Source organism: Sceloporus occidentalis, unplaced genomic scaffold (genome assembly GCF_023333645.1).
Source record: "Sceloporus occidentalis isolate IW3139 unplaced genomic scaffold, rSceOcc1.0.p SCAF_51, whole genome shotgun sequence".
NCBI classification, from domain to species: Eukaryota; Metazoa; Chordata; class Lepidosauria; order Squamata; family Phrynosomatidae; genus Sceloporus; species Sceloporus occidentalis.
Genome location: NW_028317031.1, coordinates 6,665,557 through 6,683,885, shown reverse-complemented (window position 1 = coordinate 6,683,885; position 18,329 = coordinate 6,665,557). Strand labels below are relative to the sequence as shown.

Sequence of the window (18,329 nt, the reverse complement as noted above, 5' to 3'; positions counted from 1 at the left end):
CCAGCATCTGAATAGAGAATAAAAATCCAAAAAACCCCAAATTGTGCTCGCAGCGCGTTTGAGAACCGGGGTCCTTTTTTGTGCGCGTGCGTATACGTATCCCCCCTCCTCTGGTTTCCAATTTTATAGGATTGTGTTTATTTGCACTTTGTTTCTCAGATTCTACCTTTGGATCGCTAGACTATATACATAAAATAAAACCCCATCCACCAACCGAAACGTTCCGTAGCCACAAACATGGTTATTAATACAGCGTGTTACACTCCGCTTTTGCCGATCCTTTTAGGTTGGTAATCCACTGTTGATCTGGGCAGAGGGGTAATTTCAGGGGCATTTACCCCTTGATTTTGCCCTCCTTTTTTGCTATGCATTGTATGTCGGACAGGTCTAGATAGTTCACATCGATTATATGCCAAGTGTTCCGTGCTGGTTATTTCTGGGCCTCTTGGTGGGTATTGCCCCCATGAAGAATGATGCCAGCCCCCCCGTTAACAGTTTCCCCTATCTATCGCTTTGCATAAAGTACATAAAAATTGTGATTATGCTCACAGATTTATGCAATCAGCATGAGAAACCCACCTTAAGTGTTCCCCTTGAAATCGGCCGTCTTGATTTTCCGTTCTTAAGCTTTATTCAATGTTTTCTTCCATGAACGCGTTCCTGTTCTGACGTGCTTTGTCAGGGTGTGGGTATAGCAGGTCGGATCAGATTGGGAAACCTAGTATGCTTGCTGGCATAGGCTCTTTGTTGCAATAATTATTTTTTCAAGCCCATAATACTAAACGACAGCCGTGGAGGCTCTGGTAGGTTTGAGGAATCCGTTCTCCCCCATTTTGCTCAATCTAGGTAACTTTCCCTGCATTTCTCCTGTTATAACGAGAGAGATTATTCAGGACTTTAAAAACAAGCAAAATCTAAGTAACGCTCTTGTTTGGGGGTAATTTTTTTATGTATTATATAAGAAAGATCCCCCCCATTGCAGCAAAGTATTATTACTGACCTGTTGCCCACAATATCTAGTCTTGCTACACATATTGTAAACTCGGTGGGTAATGTGATCACATTGTCGTGGTTAGATTGTCGGTAGGGTGCCCGGCAATGTGTGCGAAGTAGGGTTTTGTTGCTTGGCGCTGAAAGCTAGTTTCTACGCTGGTTTGAGCCGGGCCCTTCTCACCTGTGTCTGTAAGTCAAGTTGTTATGTTATATACTATTTATGCCCTGGCTACCCATTGTACAGCTCTACGGAATACGGTGGCGCTATAAGGCAATAATGCCTGCGCTGAGGACCCAAAGCTTCCCGTGGGTGCCCTTTGTTCCTGTTTTTCCTGGTAATTTACATGCGGTTCCTCCCGTGTTCACTACAGGTGTCTAATCTAAAAGCATGGAGAATTCCCCTTTAATGTGATATATACCTATATGGCGGGCTCTTTATAATTTTTCTTAATATTTGGGTTTGCTTGCGGCAGCCCCACTATCTTCTCGTAAATCTTTTGGTAAGGCTTTATTTTATTTTTTCATCCGTGTTTATTTTATTTTGTAGGCGGTGAAAGCGTTTTTATTATTGGCCCCTTTCTGTGCTTAAAGGAGGCTATTGTGACCGCTGGTTTTTGGGGGGTTTTTTTGTATGTAATATAAGGGTTTAATATATGCATTGCTAATTAGTATTACTTTGAGGCAAGAGATCTAGCTTTGTCTGTCTTGTATGTTTCCGATACATTCACTGATCTTTAGTCTGAACATTTTAAAGAATGTGTTGTTTGTACAGTGTTGTGGCGTATGGTGGTGCCATATGGATCAATTAAGATATGGGTAGGCGCTTCGGCAGTATGAAGTTTAGCTTGATACTATCGACCTTCCTCTGTGCCGTCTGGAGGTTCACTCACTGGAATCACCTTGATAACTCGCAGAAGATGCTCTCGGTCTGAACTCGCAAGTGAGAGCTCAGCAGATCCGCTAATTACATCTCTGTTGACTTTAGGCTCTGGAGCTTAAACTCTGGAGCTTGAACTAAAAGCTCAGGTCATTTGATCAGACGTTTATGTGCTCGAGGAAGATCTGTTAATGTCATTTGCATTGGGACCCATCTGTGTGGTTTGGTACCAACGGGCTCTCCCTCACCGCGGCTGCCTAATTGGCCCCCGGATGATTATAACGAGTACCGAGTCGTAGTTATAAGGGGTTCTATCCAAGAAAACCAGACGGTTACGTTATGGCTTTTGTGGGTGTATAGCTTCTGGGAAGAGGGCTAGCGCTGGGAGATTGTAAATTAAAAGGTGTTATTTTATGACTTCCTCAGTGCTCGGTTTTAACCACGATCCTTAGCCTGACCTCGTCTTACCCGAGTGATGCGCTGATGTGTCAGGTGAAGAGCGTTTCATACAGAACCTGAGAAACTCCTGGTAGTATCAAAATCTGACTTTGGAATTATTTATTCGATTCTCTTCAAGAGCTTGTTTTGTTCTACAGGTCACAGCTGTGCCAGTCATACCTTTTTAATGTGTTTTAGTGCCCTGTCTTCTATATTTACAATGGGTCAACATCCCCTTCTAAATGTTTATCCGTGTTACTGTAACCTCGTGGGCTCAAAATTCTGGATTTCCCTTTATGTATCCCGATCAGAAGCTTTCAGAGCAATGAGGCCATCTAGTGGTGAAATAGTAACATGCGCCGCAGGACAATGTATTGAAGACACACACACACCCCACACACGCGCGCACACACACCCACCCCCCACACACGCGCGCACACACACCCCACACGCGCGCACACACACCCACCCCCCACACACCCCACACACGCTATTTAGTTCTTCTTGTTAAAATTGATATGTGTAGCTCAAGCATTGATTGACCGGCACACTCATGGGACCAAAATCTGTGGGAAAAGATAAAAGCTACAGTAGTGTTTGTAGGTAGCCGGTCGGTGTGCGTGAACGATTCTGCTATCATACATGTATAGTATGTATTACCTGAATTGTAGCCACTTTAACGATGGCACCGTTTTATATCTGCTGCATTTATACCATCCTAGCTGCAGGAATATGTACTGTTTATATGTAACACTATTTTTTTCTTTCTTTTCTAGAAAGAGCTGAGTCTCCCGCGAAGAGGAAGCTTGTAAGTGGATTGATTTCTTTTCATATTCTCGAAGCTCAGAAATATACATGGTGATACTATTTATTGCACCCTTCATTTAATTGTACAGCGCTACAGAATATGGTGCTATATAAAATAACAAGAAAGCATACAAGGTCTTACTGGTCTCTAGCTATTGATTAAAACAGTGTTGCGAGTATATTAAGTTATTTGTGTAGCAGTTATTCCTGTGTGCAATGAACATGGAACAATTGTTTAGAAATACTTTGTTTTAAAACATTTTAAGCACTCAACTAGCTGAAAAGATTTGCTGTGCATACGGACGTATTTTACATGAGTTGTTTTCTCTTTTGTGCTAATAAATATTTAAAACTTTGGCACAGGTGCTTAAAGCCTTTCAGCGTTATCCCTGATTGCGGAAGACATTCGATTTTTTTTGATTTTTTTTATTATGCTTGTCGTACTTTGATGTTGCTTTTAAGCAGATCCTCGTCAATACTTCTGCCCGGTCTTTTGTTGATCTCCTATGACTCGAGTACGCAGCCCGATGCAGCGGACCCGGGGATAGCGTTGTTACTTCTCTAAGTGCATTGACAGGGTTGGGATGCGGCTGATCTTATAATGCTGGCCGGAGAGCCCTTTTATGCAGGGGAGACAGTGTTGGTTGTTTATTATTTACTTTAACGGGTTACTATATTTTAAAACCCAAAGTTGGGTGAGAACTGCAGGAGGCGCCGTGTTCGATGCACATATACAGCACAGAAATGCTGGCTTAGCTGTTGGCTGTGAGATTAGATCTTGGCGGGATGGTTCCCAATCTGTTACCCATTAGCAGAAGCCTCTGGTTATTGTAGGTTGGCCGGTTTCATGGACCTCAACCTCCAATTGGGATCTCAATAATTAAAATGTCACCAGGCTGCTGGCACCCTGGTCACACCGCGCTTATCATTTACAGATGTTTAAAAGAAAAAAAAAAACATTTTGCTGGGTGAAAAAATGGCTGGTTCTGCAATCTCCCTGGCGGTTAACCATTTACACGCATGTGCTTTATCAGCACAGTCATTTTTAGCAATTATAACAGAGCTTCCACGAGATACCGTGTTAAACATCTTATCCCGTTAAGCGTTTCAGCCTCCAGGTCCGTGGGACTTTTTCCCACGGACCTGGAGGATTTTGCTGTTTGAGTTAAAGGGACGGTGTACTGCCGTTCATAGCCCCTCCACCTCTGTGGTCTGACAATTCCCTCCGCTGCTTAAACCCCTAAGCTTTTTATGCATTAAATGGCAAATGATGGCGGGAATGTCCCTTTAAGACGCGAGCCGTATGTGCCGAGTTACTCCTAAGACGCCAGTCCTCCCTCCGACCAAGACCTCGGACCCCATAAGCCGCAGCGTACCCCGTGTTTGGGTGTCGAGCTCCGTGAGCGAGCGCGGTGGCCGTTTGGCAGAACTCGCTGTATATATGCTGTCTGATAACAGATTGACGTTCTGAGCAGCAGCTGACTCTGCTTGGATATAAACCGATCCCAGAGCCTCATCCAAATAGACCAAAGGGCGTTTACTGTGTTCCTGGGATTTATCAATACCCCCCCCATCTTATTAATGATGAATTTTTAACACAATAATGCAGCATTCAGTAATTGTGCTTCATACATTTGTGTAAATCCTGCAATAGAGTACAAACATTAGTGTTGTTATGAGGGCCGATAGTTGCTGCTCTCTACTGGCCCTTTTAATAGTCTGTTAAATATAAATAAAGTGAATTAGTTCAGGTTAATTAGAACTAATAGTTTTTGCGACTGGCCGTGTGCCGTGGCAGATACGTTTAATGAAGACGTGATTAAGGTGTAAGCCCGTAATACGATTAGTATAAATACTTTGGCTTACGTCCCGTAGTTAAAGTGCAGGGGTCGGCTTCCTAACGTTTCCCTGGACAACTATAAAAACGTTATAAAGAGTTCCTAAACAGGAAAAATACCTCTCTGTAAATATTATACCTTTAAGAGAGCCTTGAGAAAAGGGAATTCTCCAGGCGCTTGGTCTCAACAACCAACCCGGAGTCCTGCCCACAGAGGGTCCCGAGGAGTGAATTGCCACTTGGCATTGCTACTTTTCAATGAGTAATGAAAGAGGCTACGGGTTTAAGTCCTCGGCTATGACATTTTGAGCCGAGAGGTGTTAAAGGTCATCTCTCCGTCACCCGATTCCTTCTCCTTTGTGCAGCTGTTGCACAGAATAAGTAAAAATAACCCATTTGATTAAGAGTACACAAAGCCTTCGCTTCCCTGCCGGCGCATGCACACAGGTATTAATTACTGTCATCCTAGTGTATATTTATCTGTGATTATGCCTTTAATGCCCTCTCTGTTATTGCCGGATCTCAGGTTAACGTTTTGTTCTTCTGCAAAACGGTGCGTCATCTTGAGCATTATACGCGTTAACCGGGCATTAGGAATGCATTTCATCCGAGAACGATCCTGCGCAAAGATCCAACGGCCAACGCGGCTCAGCTTTTATTAAAGATTTTACAAGAAGTTCGGTTTATTCATTTTTTCCCCTCATCTGTTTTAAAAATATAAATGACTGGTGAGACCCTTCAGCAATAAGTTGTGTATGATACAGAATAAAAGGGGGCACTATTAAATTAATCAAATACTGTTATAAAGGGTTAATGATCACTCATCATGGATGGAAGGGAATTCTCCACAGTGGGTTCTGGTCCTGCAATATGGCGTTTTGAACAATCCGACTTTCATTGTATTCAGAATTCCTGAGCCGGCAGAAAACACGCTGCCTTTTCCATTTTTCAGATTTATAGAAAGTTTTTTTTGGTTTGTTTTTTTTTTTTACATCTTATAACAAAGGGTTCAATTAAAGCGCACATTTTATGTTTGCACGCGTCAGCAAGACCTTTATTTCACCCCTTCGCACACACTTTGTTATTAACAATGTTGTCTGCGGGGATCTAGTGCTGAGAAAACGGTAAGTCAGAGATGCCCGGCAGGAATTTAGCGCCTTCTTTCATCCTCGCTAGCAATGTGGGCCCGGAGATACGGAATCAAAGCGTGCGTAGATGGTGGAAAGGAGAGGAAGAATTTGGTGGAGGGATGACGATTTGGGGGGAGAGGAGAAGGGAGTGAATGGAGGGCAAGTGAAGTGAGATGATGTAAAAAGTCTGCTGGTCAAAGGCACTAAAACACAGATGATGTCCAACGGAGGACCCACAGGAGCCGTCACATCGGGGGCTGACAAAGGAACGGAGCGCGGCCTGGAAGCTGCATGACCGCGATCTCCCGACAGAGAGCGGACCTGGCGGGAGACGGGGAAAGGTCTGCGGGATCGCGATGTAAAACGAGGAGGCTCTGAAAGCAGAGAGGGGTAGAATCTAATCTCTTAAATCCTCTCCGATCAGGTGATGATGTGATGTATCGGCTTTGTTTTATGCGACTGGTTAATCATCGTGCGATAAACCAGTTTCATTTATCTATCTTTGCCGAGCGTGAGATTGGCGTGGAAAGGGCTTTTTTAATTTTGCAGCTCTAAACTTGTTTGCCTTCTGCTCCAGTTGATTTTTAAACGTATGAAATGAATCATAAACTAATCCGCCGAAATGGAATGTTCCGGTTGTGCGAGTGGAACAGCTGCTGCAAAACTTCTTCCCGAGTGACAGCCGGCGTCGCGCACGATCTCCAAACCCATCCGGACCTTTCCAGCCGCAAAGTCATTCCTTTTCTCTGTCCCCTTTTTTTATTGTGCCGGCTCCTTGGCCTCCCCTCCTCCACCCGGTCAGGTTTTTGGCTCGCTCGGTGGTTGTCTGTTGCCGCTGTGATATCCGAAGCCCAGGAAAACATTCTGCTCGGTGTCACTGATTTGCTGTCAGCCATATCAGGCGTACATTGCTATTTATATGACTGCTGAGAGTTTTCAGGTGGACTCCGTGCTCCGAGTGTCACTCGCGCCGAGCCCTCCTTTGGACACCAGTAATACCATCATTTTGAACTAAAGACCCCTGCCGAGGGATGTGCGCACAGGACGCTTTGATCAACTTTCTTCCATTGGACTGTAACCAGCTCCTCCACATCTAGCCGAACGTCGTCCGCAGCATTTATCCCCGTTTAATACGACATTATGATGAAAAGAAGACAAGAGAGATTCGGAGCGCCAAACCTTCGGATCCAGTAAGCACCGCCATTAAAGAGACCTGTCCTGCGACACCGGGCGTAGTGCAAACATATAATATATATATATATATATATATATATATATATATATATATATATATATATATATATATATATATATATATATATATATATATAATTTAGCTGCTTTATTTTTAACGCCCTTAATTACCACCTGATTTGTAAATCTGTTAAATACGCAGAGGGGAAATTGTTGGTATTTTGTTAGGTGGCAGCAATGTTTCTTCTGCTATTCCCCTTCTCCATAAAAGTTAGTGCTTAAAAAGAATGATAAATGTATGACATCATAGAAAATTAAAATGATTGCTGATCACCCCAAAATAAATTCCCTTCCATGCTTTGCTTCCCCTGAAGGTATTAACCCATTATTCAGTCAGTGTAATTTCCCCATGAAACACACACTATGTAGCTTTTACTAGTCGGGGTAATGCTCTTGTGAAGAGATGGTTAACTATGAGATCACGAATAAAGCCTCTCAGCGGCTTTTAAAATAAGGGGTTAAAAAGAGGATAAAATTACCCCCGTGACTTAACGTTTCGTGGCAGAGGATTCTGCAGTGAATGTCGGGGCTATTAGATGTCTTTTTGTTTCTCGGCTCCCTGGCACCCGCTTGCCCTAACAGGTGCGAGTGAATCTGAGCACGGCTCCGAGAGCATTTATAGAGCGGAAGGGCGGCAGCTGCTGCAGAACCCCTTGGGGAAGCCTTTCTCTGCCTTCAACGTACACAATAATCTGCTGCAGACCCACTTTATCACTCATGCAAAACTATATATAAATGATGGCAGGGAATGATGCCCTTTAGCATTGTTTTCTTCTCTGCGCTTTTAACCCCATTTAGAGCAGTTTAACAGATAAAATTTAATTACCCTAAATGAATTATTAATGACACAAAAACTAGTCCCAAAACTCGCACGTGGAATCTTCTGGTGCTTCTTAACGCTGATTGTTTTCGGTACCCCGTCAGAATCCTCTCTCCTCTGCATGCGCACTGCCGAGGAAGCGAAGCCCTCCACCGCGCTCTGTCTCCGTCATCCAACCCGCAGCACCTGAAAATCCCGTTCAGTGCCGACTGCGCCCTCGACACCTCGCCGCTAGCCTTTTTCGCCTACCCGCAGCCACAGAGCAATCCGGGTAGCCCACTGCAGTGGAGGTAAGATGGAAATGCCACAAGTAACCGCATGATGCGAAGGGCGCTGTGAAAATAATCCTGGAGGTGATGCTTGTTTGCTGAACGTTTGCCTCTGAGGGTTTATGTTGCTTTATTATTGCTAATTCATACATACTGTGTTTTGTTTGGGGGGGGTGCGTTAAAATTGTAATGACCGACCTCGTAAGGCATGGCCTGATGATGATGGGTAGCATTTCATCAAACCCCCCGACACACACTTCAGATGTAACAGAAGCTAATATGTGTACATCTGGAAAAGGGACCTCTGAGGCCTCACCAGCTTCTGATCTTTGTAGTGGACTGTCATTTATAATATATCACAAACTTCTTTGAGTTGCCCATTTTTAGCGTTTGCGAAACGTTTATTTTGGTCACAAGTAGAAAGGAACAAAATACTGGATTTACCCGATTTTATATGGGTATAAACTCTTTTTACCCGGTTCAGTCGATTATTTCTTCCCAGTGGAACCCGGTACATTTTGGCAGCTTCGGAAGGAGTGAAACGAGGGGAGGTGAACTCGGGACAAATAAGTGAACGATTCCCAGCATTTCTGGAACCAAAGGCACAAGGAAGAGATTTGTAGAAGAAACGGAAAAAGGACACTTTATACCAGAAATCAAAATATTATTTGTAGTATTAATATAGCGCCATCATGTTCAGTAGCGCTGTACAATGGGTAGACATAAGTAGTATAACATGACTTACAGAAGCAGGCGAGGAGGGCCCGGGTCAAAGAGCTTACAATTTACAGTTGAAGAAAAAAAAAAAGATAAGATTTTAGAACCCCGTCTGTTTTTTTTGTTCTTGCTGAGTTTTTAAATCTAAAGGAGAATGGTGCGATTTAGTTGGAGGAAGCCCCGGGTTCAGTGAGATGATGTAATAGTAGAATAGTGTGTTGTGAATTTAAGTGATTTTATTATTTTTCCTGATAAGTGGATCTTTTGGAGATATTCAGTTGTATCGAGAGGTTTGAGTTGCCATCACCTGTAGAATTGCTGCGTCAGCCGTTCTTGTTTGCATGTTGTTGAATTCATTCCTGTTTATCTGACAAGTCATTTACAGTTAGAGATCCCGGAGCCTCCCGAGGTCAGGCACGCTGCTGCCGCTCGACTCCTACGCTGCCTTTCAAAAGGTTCCCGGGGGTTAAGTAACGCTTTGTTCCTGGTTCGGAAAACAAACGATGTTCTTGTGTAATAACGGCTTTAAAGCGGAACGAAACGCTGAATGTTTATTAAAAAAATATCGTACCATTCCTGTTCTTCAATCATATTTTCAGAAAGGTTTTTTTTCTTTTTTTTCTTTTCTGAATAATTCTTTGCATCAAGACACTTTCTGTGTGCCAAGTGCTTTTAATGAAGCGTTCGAGGCGCGCTATTTCATTCATATTGCATTAGAGAGACATTGGGGATTCCAAGCGCAGGAAAGGAATATACGTTATATCCGCAATCACCTGTTACTGGAAATCCTCCCGCGAATGTCCTGTATAGCGTTACGCTGATATTTTACGTGGCTCCATTTCCAGCGAACAGTCCGTATCCAGCTGTTGAGGGTCCTGTTATGGCCTTTGTGGCCTTTCTTTATTAGCATATACATTAAATGAATGGGCCTGTCTTATAATAACTTGATAATAAAATTACACCCTCTTTGGAAAATTGTTTCTGTATACTACATATGGACATTTTTTATGGTTTTTTTTTGGTTATTGGCAGAGAAAAATTAGGAATAAATAGTTTGTCGAGGATTGGCTGCCAAAACAAGTAGCACATCACAAAACAGTTTAACTTACAGAAACACGATGATTAGAAAATATTAAAGTCAATGCCTTTTTAAATAAAGGTTAATCTCATTAAAAAAATGCCTTTTCTGTTTCTATGGCAACAGCCAATAAGTGTATGCTTTTTTGTCATATGACAAATGAGCCTTCCCTGCATAATTTTGAATGAGGCACGATCGTACGAGATTAAATATTCTCTGTGAAAGATTTAGGTTAGTAGCCAAATGATGATTAAAGATGCCATTCCACCAATCTTACCGAATTAAGCACTTTTATAACTAAATGGCACATGAATTTAGGAGCAGAATTCTCCTTAAAAAATTTACATTATGGTCCAAAGTGCTAATATTTTTAACTCGTCAGCCTTTGGTAGTGTACCGTATTTGCTCGATTATAAGACGACCCTGATTATAAGACGACACCCCAAATCTGAATATTAATTTAGGAAAAAAAGAGAAAGCCTGAATATAAGACGACCCTATAGGAAAAAAAGTTTTACCAGTAAATGTTAATTCATCTAAACTATTTTTTTTTTTATAAAAGCTATGATTGAGAAAAATATTTTGGTTTTATTTCCTTCTATTTTCCAACCTGCCCCCCAGTTATGCACATCTGCCCCAGAAATGCCTTATACTCCCTATATGCCACTGTGCCCCATGATATGCCTTTTAACCCCCTATATGCCACTGTGCCCCATGATATGCCTTTTAACCCTCTAAATGCCACTGTGCCCCATGATATGCCTTTTGACCCCCTATGTGCCACTCTGCCTCCAGAAATGCCTTATTCACCTATATGCCACTCTGTCATTTAGAGGGTTAAAAGGCATATTATGGGGAAGAGTGGCATATAGGGAGGTTTAAGGCATTCAGGAGGCAGAGTGGCGTATAGAGGGTTAAAAAGGCATTTCTGGAGGCAGAGTGGCATTAAGGGGGTTAAAAGGCATTTCACAGAGCACTCTGCCTCCAGAAATGCCTTATGCCCCCCATTTATAACTCCCCCCCCCCCCCCCAACTTACCGGTGCTTCTGACTTCCCTGTCATGTAGCCGGGGCAGCGTGTAGATCCCCACTTACGCTGCAGCCGGAAGGAGGCGTGGCTAACAGCGGGGGTTGTCTGCGTCCATCGCGCAGACCTTCCCCGGCTGTCAGAGTTCACCGGTGCGGGGAACTCTGATCTCTGACAGCTGGGGAAGGTCTGCGCGATGGACGCAGACAACCCCCGCTTCTAGCCACACCTCCTTCCTGCTGCAGTGGAAGTTGTTTACGCGAATCGCGTAGACATCTACACACTGCCCCGGCTACACACCGGGGACTCAGAAGTACCGGTAAGTGGGGCGGGGGGGAGAGACAGGAGGATCCAGGTCCCCTGCAGCTGCGGGGGATCTGGATCTTAGTCGTCTCATAGTCAGACCTATTTGAGGTCTGATTATAAGACGACCCCGATTATAAGACGAGGGGGTATTTTTCAGAGTCTTATAATTGAGCAAATACGGTATTTTATTCCCCCTTTTTTCTTCTTTTTATACTGTGCACACAATGTTATCCCCCAGCTCTGAAAGTCGAGGCTTAAGAATCCGTTTGCTTTGTCGGCGGATACGTTGTGTGCCTGCGCCGCTCTCATCGGCAGACACAGATCCGTGGCTTTCAGGGGGGGAACGGGGGGCTCAGGCTTCGCTCAGATGCTGCCGCATTACTACTCCGTAATGAAGTTAATTGCATGGCAGTGCGGTGAAAAGCACGCTGGATTAAACAAATTATTACACCCCAAGCATAGAATTCAACAGTCGCAGCTTGCATTTAATGCCGCAAGTTATAGGCTGCCACGCACTTCGCCCGTAATAACATGTTTCGTCTTAAGCTGTGACTCCGGCTATAATCGGGCTTTATCTCATGCGCGTGTCGGCTTCTGCACGGTTAATTCACAATAACACAGGAAAAGAGCCCATTATCCAGACTCAATTACGGATTTCACTTGCTCGACCAGGAGTGATTTACGGAGCGGTGAACAGACTCCACACATCCACACATCCACACATCCACACATCCACACATCCACACATCCACACATCCACACATCCACACATCCACACATCCACACATCCACACATCCACACATCCACACATCCACACATTATATCCCAATGTGAGAGCAAAACGCAAATCGATTTTAGCCATTTTGCCACCGGCGCTCTTGCACTGCCCTTAAAGCTTAGGCTGTCAGAACTTCACCGGGAACGTCACGGTCGAATTAAGCTGTCCAGGCCCTAACTTTGCTAGTTTCGAATTATAATCACACACTAACCTTTTCCCTCTTCTGCTGGGCTGCTGTTCTGTGCATCTACCTTTTGATGAGCTTCGATGCCCTGGTTTGATAATGTGATACATTACGTTCCCGTTTCACTCTTTTGAAATGACCTATAACGCAGGGCCTAAAACCCATTATTACTTGGCATCTAGCTGTGGAGCGCTGAGCTCAGAGCAGTAGTAGAATGTTTTTTTTTTAATTTAAATATGAAATATTAACGCCGGAGTCGTTATTCATTATTATGATCTGAGCAAAATGGGCAAAAAGACAACTGAATTATTATACGGATCGCACAAGAGATATAAATAGATCTCGTCATATTAAAATTAGATTTTATCTTCACAATTCCGTCCCCTGAATAACTGCATTCGCCTTCGTTCATGGAATAGAACATCCGCTTTTCTATTCACCGCAGTGTAATATCCGGACTGGGGGCTTTCTTAATATCTCTGAACTTTTGGAGATGAACACTTTAGTTCTGGGGGGTATGTTAGAGGCTCGGGGTCAGGCGTGTAACGGAGACCCCTGGTATGACGCTATTAAAGCCTTGGTTATGCTGGATTCATGAATGTAAAGATTGTAAGCTCTTTGAGCCGGGGCTCTCCTCACCTGTTGTTGTTTCTGTAATTGTTATATCAGGGGCGTCCAACCTGCGGCCCTCCAGCTGCTGCAGGACTACATCTCCCATAATGCTCTTTCAGCTAAGGGGCTGGCTGAGGAGTATGGGAGATGTAGTCCTGCAGCAATTATATACTACTTATGTCCTGTCTACCCATTGTACAGCGCTACGGAATATGGTGGCGCTATATAAAAGTACATAATAATGAGTGCCCAGAGACACCTGAAGATATGCACCAGCTTGTCTTAAACCGGCCTGTGCCCAGTTTAGAATTTAGGTGCCAGGCAAACGATAACGAGAGACCCAGAGAGGATGTAAGAGGTTAACGGCTGCTCGAGGCGCGATGTAAAGCTCTCCTTTACGTGTTTACGACTGTAAACATCCGTTCCCGACATGAAGCGGGAGCTGAAAGGAGAAGTCATTCCCCCTTTTTCCTTTATGTTTAATGGAATCTTTAAGCTTTTCCGATCTCATCAATTAGTTTTCCCTTTATAACTATAGATATATATATATTTTTTTAAGTCTATGCAATATGTTATTACGGGGCCGCTGTACTGAGCTGTAGTAGTGACAGTGTAAAGTGCTGTTGTGAAAAGGTACAATCGCTATAGCAACCAACAATAACCCGCTGACTGCTCCACACAGGCTGACACAGCCTTACACTATAGTTACCCTTTATGTGTAACCAGCACCAATAAAACAAGCTGCCCTCCTCACCTTTCACTTCCAAATAGTTGGGATCTGGTGCTGTACTCGTGAACCAGAATATTTCCGTCCATACTGATCATTAATCCTGTTTTAGAAACTAGTTACTCGCCAGATATTTGCGATATTAGATGTTCACAAGAGCTGTACAGCAGACCTGTCCCCGGCTCCTCGGAATGGAATATTCCATAAAGGTAATAAAATAATCTAAATTCCAGATGAGTTTCAGTGCTCTGTACAGCTCCGGCTTTCTCACAGTTCTGACGGTTTCCCTTTATTCTGCAATCCGGATAATTTGAGAAACCGGCATATAATCTGTACCTGTAATCGCAATCTTCTGTCTGGAAAAATCTTTCTCTGGAAAATCTTTCTATGGCAAAAGCTTAGGGTGCTGTTCCACTACTACACCTCTTTAAAGAGAAGAAAGAATTGCAGATCTGTCATTCTCCTCTTTTAGTCGCATGAAAACCACTCAAACTTTTAAGAAGACTTTACACGTAACACAATCCTGTGTGACCCAGCGGCAGGGCTGAAACCGGACCCCGGACAAAGCGTCTGTGTAACCGGACTGCGCTGGCGAGCGTGCGTGTTTAGATACATATGGAAGCTCACTCGGCTCTACGCTGCTTGTAAAGATATTGTGGGGAAATTGTTACTAATATGTATAAGCTGTAGACCTATTTAAACTATTTTGGTTATGTGTGGCCATATAGATATGTGTGATAGATATAGATACATGTGTGTGTGTCTATGTATCTATATGTAATAAAGTCTGATTCAGCTCAGCTTTTGGTGGATCAATGGATTCCCGTTTTCATGTGAAATGGGAAAACCTGCTTGTCTGGGTGATTTGTTTGAGTTGCTGGCGTGTTCATTATCCGTCTGTTTTGTATAGGTAGATTTTATCGCTACGTACGCTTTATATACCCCTCTGTATACAGGGTATATGAGCCTGTGCTGATGTTATAGATGTGTCTTAAGAGCAAAGCCTTTTTGGTGCTAGGAGGAATTTTAAGAGTGCCCCCCCCCCCAACCCCCCCCCCCCCCCCCCCCCCCAATATTGGCCCTTCTACAAAACCAGCAGCGCGGGGCATCTGTCTGATGAGCGACTCCCAAACTGAACTCGAAATCAAAGGAGGGATCCACTTCTAATTCTTCATCGCCCTCCTGAGAGGGAGGGATGTACGGAAAGGAGGGGCGGCTGAAATCAATCGAGAGCAGAAGCGCTGGGAGCAGCAGGGAGCGATCTGCCTGCCTCGTGTTAATGGAAAGAGCTCCGGGGACGCTCGCCGGCTGCATCACCGTCCGTTTCCTCGTGTCCCGAGGCCGGTCCTTTAATGCATGTTGAATGGTGCCAGTCATGAGGGCCGCCCCGGACAATGTCTGACTCTTTCTGGACAGTACTGTCCAACTTCTCTCTGCAGGAGACCAGTATGCTGAGACGCACCAAGAGGTAAACCTGTCTCCTTGTATTTTCTCCTCCTTTTGCGATTTCTTTGCCCTCTGTTTTAGTTACCTCGACTATTAGAGAAGCGTTGTCAGAGATGATGTACAGGATCCCCCGCATGCTTTATACGACGGTTCCTATTAGCCCCCAGTTATGATTATATTTACCGGCGCACCTATCTAGGGTGTGTAGCTTGAAGTAGATGACTTTCCCCGGGTGTATTGGAATGGATGCCCAGACATGGACTTAGGTGCCAGCGATCAGCCATTCTTTGGGCTGTGTGGTAGATTTATACATGTGTAGGGGTGGTGAACGGGGGCATTAATTGCCTCTCCTCTCCAAGCACATCGGTGTCTTCTTAGATGCATGCGAGATGCGGTGTTTTGGGAGTGTAAATATTGCACGTGGGGGAGAGGGTTTGAGTTACCGGCCGGCAAACAAACCGTAGGAGTGAGAAATCTCGCACACCTGGTAAAATATCGGCCAGGATTTTAACACCTGGATTAACGATCCCGGGCAAAACCCGTCTCTCATCTGTCCCCGGGGGTGCTGGACACACAGCGTTCACTGGGACAAAAGTGATCTCTGGCAAAAATACAATTTTGGCATTTTATATGAAATTTAATAAAAAAATTGCTTTAACAAAAGCTTTGACTTTTTACCCCACACTTAAGTCTTTCTAAAAATGTTTGTCTGAATTGAAATAATGTACTTTCTTCCTGATTACATTTCCCAGACATACACTATAGAGCGCATAGCTTTGTCTTATTAACTATTTTATTAGGAATCCGAGACTAGCATCTAACATCTAATACACTTTGTGCCAGAGAGGTTCTTCAAATTGATTGCGTCCTTGTCTGGCACATAAAAGGTTAATATCTGTTCAGTCTGACATGGCTAGTATATAAGGGGATTACTTATCTCCTAATGAGTTTAGAATCGGCTGCATTACTTCCTTTTAATTACAGTAACAGCAGCCACCACCCTAGTTTGTTGGACATCAACTCCTATCATCCCAGCAACCCTGCGATGGAGACACTCATATCGGTTTAGATCACTTTCGCCAACTGCTTTTTTTGCGGCATTGCCTACGGCGCCAGATATACTACCCCTACGTTCATGATCGTTGTGAAACGTGTTCACGCGTGTTTGTGGGTCATTGCGGGACAAAAGCAGCTCTGCTGAGTTTTCCATGTCCTCCTTTGAAATTAACCCTGTGTCAGCTGGACAGGTGTGAAGTAAATTAGTGACGTACCTGTCCAGCTGACAGAGGGTTAAGTAAATTAGTGGCGTACCTGTTGCAGCACAATAATTCTGCAAGTCTTTTTGCTGTTCTAAGCCCATGACTTACTCTGCCAGCCGCATAGAGCCGCATGCCAAGTATATATATAATATATAGTGTGTTTATATCTGTGTATATATATATGTGTATATGTGTGTACGTATACATCGGGCTTTGTGCTCTGTGACCCGCCGCTCGATTTGTTCTGTGACACTTGTAGCGAAGCTCTGAAGTTGCGCGCAGGTTCAGGGGGGCCCTCGCTGTGATGCGTTTGTACTCGGAGTCATAAAGGTTCGATTTATTTGCTGGCAGTTATTCTTTACGGTGTGTATATATATATATATATATATATATATATATATATATATATGTACACTGTGTGTGTTTACATTTCTAGTTGTAATTTTAATCGCAAAATAGTTTTCTGATCAATTCGCTTTTTAACTTAAACGTGGATTAGCGAGCACAACATGCCATTGGAACACAGGAGTGATGGGAGTGATAAAGGACCTCTGTACACCTATGAAGAGATTTCAGAAAAAATCAGCAGTTTCCAGCTACAATAATCATTTACAACATTAACCCCGTCTTTCAAAAACAAGGAAATGTCTAAGTGACCCCAAACTTTTGAACAGTAGTGTGTGTTCTATGTAATATATATATATATATATATATATATATTATTTTTTTTAAGCAATTAAGACCCATTGCCTCCCCGTGTTTAATTAACACTCAGAAAATATATAGATGTTATTGAGTATATATCGATGTCATACAATGAAAGACGGTACGTTGTCTGTGATTTCCCCGTCTTCTTAGGGTTTATGTATTTCTTCTGTGAGTTTTTTTTTTTCAGTTTAACTAGTTTTATAATTTTAAAGAAATGTTGAATGTATAAAAATAAATGGAAAAAATGTTATCCGCATAGCAACCAGCGGGGTGTTTTTACTTGTTAGGACACCACAAATACACATTATTATATAAATATATATATATATATATATATATATATATATATATATATATATATATATATATAACCCTGCCGGTGGGCACCCATCCTGGCCGGAATGGTGGGCTTTGAGAACCCCGCTCATGATTTTACAATCTAAGGGATTAACCAATTGTTGCCAACTAAAGATTAACCTTCCCTACATTGTTGTTTTATCCGTAACAAACGAGCCCTTGGTTTGTGTGAGGAGCGGATTGACAATCTGTGTGTCTGATATGAGGATCGCTTTTAATTCCCGGTTACGTTCATCACGTGAAAATTGGCTTTCAATCCCCTTCCATTAATATTTTAGGAGCTCTGGGTTTAGGAGGGGCCGGTGGTTCAGCTGCAAATGCTTCTAATGAGCTTTAATTGGATCTTAGTGGATCCCAGCAGCCTGTATAGTGAAAACGAGTGCCTGTCGAGGATATTCCACGGCTGCGAGTATACTCCACGGGACTCAAAGCAGGGGAGTATCTAGGTTTGAACACCTAGCACTATGATTTTTTTCCAGGCAGGTATACAGTATATATGTTAGATATATGTTATATGTATGTATGTTAGATATGCTTTACAGGAGCAGACTCCTGACGACAACGATGTATGTAAAGTGCAGCAGGGTCGGCGGTCACACGCGGTCCATCACATTCCGGCCGCCTGGGGTTTTGGCCCTGTTACGGGGTCACCGGTGCCGTGTAGTCCGTCTCATGACCGGTAATATTATGGAGTACCTGCTGCTT

At 43.4% G+C, this 18,329-nt stretch overlaps 1 protein-coding gene across 1 annotated transcript in view; it reads left to right on the top strand.

Moving 5' to 3' along the window:
* The window catches only part of LOC149288543 (microtubule-associated serine/threonine-protein kinase 2-like), an 82,102-nt gene that overhangs the window by 25,614 nt on the left and 38,159 nt on the right, over positions 1 to 18,329 (top strand). The window contains exons 4-5 of the mRNA XM_089491698.1: positions 3,085 to 3,116; positions 8,261 to 8,446. Coding sequence (XP_089347824.1) covers positions 3,085 to 3,116; positions 8,261 to 8,446 — 218 coding nt within the window. The remainder of the gene's footprint in view (positions 1 to 3,084; positions 3,117 to 8,260; positions 8,447 to 18,329) is intronic.